At 35.5% G+C, this 7,721-nt stretch overlaps 1 protein-coding gene across 1 annotated transcript in view; it reads right to left on the bottom strand.

Annotated features, from left to right (window-relative positions):
- Window positions 1–6,865: 6,865 nt before the first annotated feature.
- LOC123253512 (glucose-induced degradation protein 8 homolog) overlaps window positions 6,866–7,721 on the bottom strand; it is a 50,355-nt gene continuing 49,499 nt past the window's right edge. The window contains exon 2 of the mRNA XM_044682697.1: window positions 6,866–7,719. Within this exon, the coding sequence (XP_044538632.1) occupies window positions 7,348–7,719 (372 nt within the window). The 3' untranslated portion in view covers window positions 6,866–7,347. The remainder of the gene's footprint in view (window positions 7,720–7,721) is intronic.

Raw genomic sequence — 7,721 nt, 5'->3', positions numbered from 1 at the left:
AAAAGCAGTGACTGAAATTCTAATTTCCTTGTGAAACTCAAAGTAGGAAGATCTGGATAAGAACAATTATTATTCACTCATTTATTTCACATTGTTGCATGACTTGCTAGCAAAGAACTTCATCAGCTTTATTTTTTTCCCATGGTTACATGATTCATGGTCTTTCCCTTCCCTCCTCCCACCACCCTCCTATAACCAATGAACAATTCCACTGAGTTTTACACATTCCACTGATCAAGACCTATTTCCATATTATTGATATTTACACGAGGGTGATCATTTAGAGTCTATATCCCCAATCATATCCCCACCGAACCATGTATTCAAGCAGTTGTTTTTCTTCTGGTTCTACTCCCACAGTGCTTTCTTTGGATGTAAATAACAGTCTTTCTCATAAGTCCTTCAGAATTGTACTGGATCCTTGCATTGCTGCTAGCAGAGAAGTCCATTACATTTGATTGTGGCACAGTGTATCTGTCTCTGTGTATAAGGTTCTTTTAGTTCTCCTCCTTTCACTCTGCATCAATTTCTGGAGGTCATTCCAATTCACATGGAATTCTTCCAGTTCAATATTTCATTTTGCACAATAGTATTACACCACTGACAGATTCCACAATTTGTTCAGCTCATTTTCCAGTTTTTGTACACATAAAGAGCGCAGCTATAAACGTTTTTGTACAAGTCTTTTTCCTTATTGTGTCTTAGAGGTATAAACCCAACAGTGGTATGGCTGAATCAAAGGACAAAGAGTCTTTTATAGCCCTTTGGGCATAGTTCCAAATTGACATCCAGAATGCTTGGATCAATTCACAACTCCACCAGCAATGGCCCAATTTTGCCACATCCCCTCCAACATTTATTACTTTCCTTTGCTGTCACATTAGCTAATCTGATAGGTGTGAGGTGGTACCTTAGAGTTGTTTTGATTTGCATTTCTCTAATTATAAGAGATTTAGAACACATTTTCATGTGGTCATTGATAGTTTTGATTTCTTTATCTGAAAATTTTCTATTCATGTCCGTTGCCCATTTGTCAATTGGGGAATGACTTGCTTTTTTTGTACAAATGATTTAGCTCCTTATAAATTTGAGTAGTGTAGAAAAGATAATAAAGGTACCAGGGATATTACAATAAATCTAAATGATTGTGGGTTTACACACTGGGTTGTAGGAGAGACTTGACCAAGTTAGGGAGACCCGAGGTCAGCTAACTGACAAAATGGCTGTTGATCAACTGTCACCCCTGGGCCAGAGGCTTTGAATCCTACAGGCAAGGTAAAAGGTTTTAACAGGGTTTAATTATATATTTAACTTAAATAGAGGTGGGATAGGGATTTCTATACTTAAAACCTAAAGGATAAAACCACAGGGCAAGGGGAGGACTTATTCTACTCTAATATAAGTGATCCAGCAGGCAGGGCCCAAGGAGTAGTGCAGTCTCTGGGAAGCTGATTCAAGCCTGGTACCAGCCAGACTTGAACAGCACAGCTATGGATCAGAGGGGTGGCTTTGAGGGTTCTCACAATTTTCCAAAGATGCTCATTGGATGCCAAAATCCTAGGTGGTCCAAGATATCCAAGAAGAAAGAGTGTGCTTGAGAAACTGTCCATCAGATCCCAAACTTCTCCTCTCCTTGGTTCTGCTCTGTAGGTCTTCTCCTCTTGCTGGAACTCCACCTCCACTCAGGATCCTAAGGAAATCAGGAAGCAGGGTCTGAGATCTCCCTGGGCTGGCAACAGTTTGCCCACCACTAATGGAGTCTCTCTCTCAGGGCACACACACTTCCTCCTCTTTCATTCTATCCTAGAATGCTCCAGGCTTCCTGCTAGGTCAACCTTAATACTTAACCAATAACTAATCTTCCTCAAAACAGTAGTTAGACCTTTGTTAGAGTTTTTTTCCCCATTTTGTTGATTCCCTTCTAATTTTGATTGCATTGGTTTTGTTTGTACAAAACTTTTTAAGTTAATGTAATCAAAATTATTTATTTTACATTTTGTAATATTTCCTAACTCTTGCTTTGTCTTAAAATCTTTCCTTTCCCATAGATCTGACAGGTATGCTATTTTATGTTCACCTAATTTACTTACAGTTTCCGTCTTTATATTCACGTCATTCACCCATTCTGAATTTATCATGGTGTAGGGTGTGAGAAGCTGATCTAAACCTAATCTCTCCCATACGGTTTTCTAATTTTTCCAGCAGTTTTTGTCAAATAGTGGATTTTTGGCCCCAAATCCGGGCTCTTTGAGTTTATCATAGACTGTCTTGCTGAGGTCATTTACCCCAAGTCTATTCCACTTATCCCCCCTTCTCCCTTTTACCCAGTACAATATTATTTTGATTGCCACTGCTTTATAGTATAGTTTAAGCTCTGGCACTGCTAAGCCACCTTCCTTCACATTTTTTTTTCATTATTTCCCTTGATATTCTTCATCTTTTGTACTTCCAAATGAACTTTGTTATAATTTTTTTCTAATTCAGTCATAAAATTTTTGGTAGTTTGATAGGTATGGCACTAAATAAGTAAATTAATTTGGGTTGGATTGTCATTTTAATTATATTTGCTTATCTTACCCAACAGCAATTAATGCTTTTCCAATTGTTTAGATCAAGTTTTAATTGTAAGGAAAGTGTTTTGTAGTTGTGTTCATATAATTCCTGTGTTTGTCTTGGCAGGTAGATTCCTAAGTATTTTATATTGTCTAGGGTGATTTTAAATGGAATTTCTCTTCCTACCTCTTGCTGCCAGGATGAGTTGGAAATATATAGAGATGCTGATGATTTATGTGGGTTTATTTGTATCCTGCAACTTTACTAAAGTTGTTATTTCCACTATCTTTTTGTCCCCATTGCAGATACTACTTGCTGATGTTTATAAATAAATTCTGTTTATAATTTTTAGTACAGACTCTTCTATTCCAATATTTTCTAGTGTTTTCAATAGGAATGAGTGTTGTATTTTGTCAAAGGCTTTTTCTGCATCTATTGAGATAATCGTGATTTTTATTGATTTGCTTGTTGATATGGTTAATTATATGGATGGTTTTCCTAATACTGAACCATCATTGCATTTCTGGTACAAATGTCACTTGATTATAGTGAATAACCCTCATGATCAATTGATGGAGTCCTTTTGCTAGTATTCTATTTAAGATTTTGGCATCTATTTTCAAGGAGATTGGTCTGTAGTTTTCTTTCTCTGTTTTTGGTCTGCCTGGCTTTGGAATCAGTTCCGTATTTAGGTCAGAAAAGGAATTTGGTAGAACTCCTTCCTTGCTTATGATGTCAAATAGTTTGTACAGTATTGGGATTAATTGTTCTTTGAATATTTGGTAGAATTCAGTGGTGAATCCATCAGGCCTTAAGGATATTTTTGTTGGGAGTTCTTTGATGGCTGGTTCAATTTCTTTTTTCTGATTTGGTATTATTTAAGTTTTCTATTTCTTCTTCTATAAATATAAGCAATTTATATTTTTTAAAAATATCCATCCATATCACCTAGATTGCTGAATTTTTTGCCATATATTGGCCAAAATAGTTTTTAATGATTGCCTTAATTTCTTCATTAAAAGTGTGGTTTCCCTTTTTATCTTTAATACTGTTGATTTGTTTTTCTTCTTTCCTTTTTTATTAGATTCACCAATCTTTTTATCAATTTTATTTGTATTTTCCAAAGTTCCAGCTTGTAGTCTTCTTTATTAATCAAATAGTTCTTTCACTTTCAATTTTATTAATTTCTCCTTTAATTTTTACGATTTCTAATTTAGTTTTCTCCTGGGGATTTTTAATTTGTTCTCTTTCTAATTTTTTTTATTTGCATACCCACTTCATTGATCTTTGCCCTCCCTAATTTGGTAATATATGCACTCAATGATATTAATTTCCCCCTGAGTACTGCTTTGGCTACATACCAAAGATTTTGATATATTGTCTCATCATTGTAATTTTCTTCAATGAAATTATTAATTGTTTCTATGATTTGTTCTTTAACCAATTTTAGAGAATCATATTATTTAATTTCCAATTAATTTTAGTTTGCCTCTCCTTACTAATTATTATTTTATTGCATTATCTTAAAAGGTTGCATTTGTTATTTCTGCTCTTTTGCATTCTTTGCCATAATTTTTTTCAATCTTTGTGAATGTACCATGTGCCTCTGAAAAGAAGGTACATACCTTCTTGTCCCTATTTATTTTTCTCCATATATCTATTCACTCCAATTTTTCTAAGATTTTATTCACATCCATCTCTTTCCTCTTTCTTATTTATTTTTGGTTTGATTTATCTAGATCTGATAGAGGCAAGTTGAAGTCTCCCACTAGTATAGTTTCACTATCTATTTTTTCCTTTAAAAAGTTGAATGTTATACCATTTGGTGCATACATGTTGAGTACCAATATTTCCTTATTGTCTATTCTACCTTTTATCAGGATGTAATTACCTTCCCTATCTCTTTTAATTAGATCTATTGTTACTTTGGTTTTGTCAGATATGATTGCAACTCTTTCCTTCTTTTTCTCAGTTGATGCCCAATAGATTTTGCTCCAACTTTCTACCTTTATCCTGTGTGTATCTACCTACATCATATGTTTCTTGTAGACAACATATAGTGTGATTTTTGTTTCTAATCCATTCTGGTATTTGCTTCTGTTTTATGGGTGAATTCATCCCATTCTCATTCAGAGTTATGGTTACCAGCTGTGTATTCCCTATCATTTGATTTCCTGTTTTAGTCCTGCCCTTTCTTCTTTCACTATTTCCTTCTACACCAGTGTTTTGTTTTTAATCAGTCCCCCTAATGCCCACCCTTGTTTTACTTCCCTTTCCACCTCCTCCTTTCCTGTTTGTCCTTATTTTCTTTAGAGTCTATTAAATTCCATCCCCCACTCTTTCCCTTATTATTTCTACTCCCCTCCCCACTCCCTCCCTTGGTTTTTGCTTCTCAAGTTCCCTGTAGGGTAAGATAGATTTTGATACCCCAATGGATCTACATACTCTTCCCTCTCAGACTCAATTTTACTGAGAGTAATGTTTAAGTATTATCTATTAGTGTAGCAATCCAGGTATACATTAATTGGGATATTATTTTAAGAGTGCTAAAAATGACTCTTGTATTGCTTATGATTGATTTCTGTAACCTTGAGTTGAATTAAACCTCAACCATGCCAAATTCCTAGCCCTTCCCAAAGGCTACACTCTGGAAGACTGGTCAGTTATCTCAGGCTCCTTATTTTACCAAAAAACAAGCAATTAGTATCAAGACCTTAGGCCATATGGATTCCTGATCTAGATGTTTGCTCTATCTATTGCTTTAGGTTCCAATAGTTTGTATCTTGTGATGTTTACCTCACATCAGACCACTTGGTCCCTCCCTTCCCCCATATATGGTTGTAAGCCCAATAAAAGTAGCTATATGACAGTTGAGAATTAAGCTCTTGACCAGCAGAGCTTACTCACTGTCTGTCTACCTTATGCCAAAACTTTCTGTGTCTGTGTGACTTTATTCTTGCCTTATGTTCTCTTTCCATTAGTTTTTAACCCGCTACCCATTTTCACTCAGTCCTTGGTTCCTTTTTCTAAGTGTCCAACCCACTAGGAATCTTTGTGGAGTCAGTGGACGGCTTCAATTAGCATTCTCTTCCTCTCCTTCTTATAATAATATTCTTCCCTCCCTCTCCCATACATGTCTTTATGTGGTATAGATTAACCTATTTTTCTTTTTCCTTCAGCTTTCTCTTGGTGCCATCTTCTATTCTCCCCTTTTATTTTTTTCCCATATTATCTTAAACCACTTAGTACCCCAACCTATACCTGTGAATAATCCTTCTAATTACTATAATAGTAAATACAATTTTTGACAGTTACAAATATTTTTTCTATATAGGAATATAAACAATTTGACCTTATTTACGCTCTTTTTTATTTACCTTTTCTCTTGACTTTTGTATTTGGACATCAAAATTTCCATTTAGTTCTCATCTTTTCTTTACAAATACTTGTAAATATCCCATTTTGTTAAGTGCCCATACTTTTCCCTGGATGTATATAGTCGATTTTTATGGTTGGTGATCCTTGGTTGTAGACCAATTTTTTTGCCTTTCTGAATATCATATTCCAAGCAATGAGGTCCTGCAGTGTGGAGGCTGCCAGATCCTGTGTAATCCTGATTGGTGTTCCTTGTTATCTGATTTGTCTCTTTCTGACTTTTTCTAATATTTTCTCTTTATCTTGGAAGTTTTTGAATTTGGCAATTACATTACTAGGTGTTGTCTATTGAGGTTTTAATATTAAGATTGATATATGGATTCTTTCAATGTCTATTTTGCCCTGTTGTAGAACATCAGGGCAGTTTTCTTGGATAATTTCCTGTAGAATGATTTCAAGGGGGGCAGCTGGGTAGCTCAGTGTATTGAGAGTCAGGCCTAGAGACAGGAGGTCCTAGGTTCAAATCTGGCCTCAGACACTTCTAAGCTGTGTGACCCTGGGCAAGTCACTTAACCCCCATTGCCGAGCCCTTATCACTCTTATCACCCAATACACAGTATTGACACCAAGATGGAAGGTAAGGTTTTCTGTGTTTGTTTTTTTTTGAAATCAAAAAGAAACCTTTATTTTCAGCAAGAGTGACTGCAAAAAAGATGGTTCATTGATCCATTGTGAACAAGTCTCTCACCATATAAAACACCAAAATATATATATATATATAATTAAAACATACAACCCCTGCCCCCACACAAACTCCCCTAGAAACCACACAACCCAAAAACAATACCAAAGAGAAATCAAACACAACACCCTCACAAAAAAAGTCTTTGAGTTACAATTTACAAGTTTATACACTTTTTCCTATGCAAAAAAAAAAAGGACCCAGAGGAAAATACTTGATGAAAACTTGACAGAACTTTGGGGTTAAGAAAATGCATTATTTGGCTACTATAACTTAACATAAAGCAAGTAATCAGTGCTCTACAAACATTTTAAGTGTGAGGCATTCAGTTGAACTGATACTCTTTACTAATGCAGCGCTTGAATGGCTACTAAACTAAAATCCTTCAGTGGCCAATCAGAAAAGCACTGGGATGTTAAAATGCAAAATGCAATTTGTCTAATTCTTAAAAATGTATCATAGTGCATAGCCTAAATCAGACTTTCAAAGAGATACAGCGCCTTTCAATGCAACATTTTTCCCAGCATTTAAAGGATCATTTCTCCCTTTAAATAAGATGTTTGCTCAAAAAAAAAAATCAAGTCCTGTACTGTAGTAAAAATCTTTCAGTCACAGACTGATATAAATGAAGAATAATGTGCAGTAGTAAAGTTGCTTGCTGTCCTTCTGCACATATTTTACTTGGGTTCCTCAATTGTCCCCTTGCTGAGGTCTGTTATTTTGGGGTATTTTACTTTCTTCTGGTCCAACTCATTTTGAGCCCACAGTAGTAGCTTCAGTAACTTTGCCAACTTAGGTGTTGACTCACGATTTTCATAGTCTAGGACAGCTTGATTAACTTCACTCCACACCTTTTGCCGTTGCATCATATTAAGCAAATCTCCAAAGGGTGATTCTTCAGGATTATCAAAGGCAAGCAAAGCCAAAGTGTGTTCCATTTCTGTCAGGCATTCTCTACTTTCTTCTCCTTGTTCTGCTAACTGTGTCTGTGCAAATTCCAAGGCTGCTTCTGTTTCACGCTGCCGAATCAGTTCAATCAAATGTTGTTGCT

This window comes from Gracilinanus agilis, chromosome 1, assembly GCF_016433145.1.
Source record: "Gracilinanus agilis isolate LMUSP501 chromosome 1, AgileGrace, whole genome shotgun sequence".
Taxonomy (NCBI): domain Eukaryota; kingdom Metazoa; phylum Chordata; class Mammalia; order Didelphimorphia; family Didelphidae; genus Gracilinanus; species Gracilinanus agilis.
Note: the sequence above shows the minus strand (reverse complement) of the source record. Positions and strands in the feature narration are given on the sequence as shown.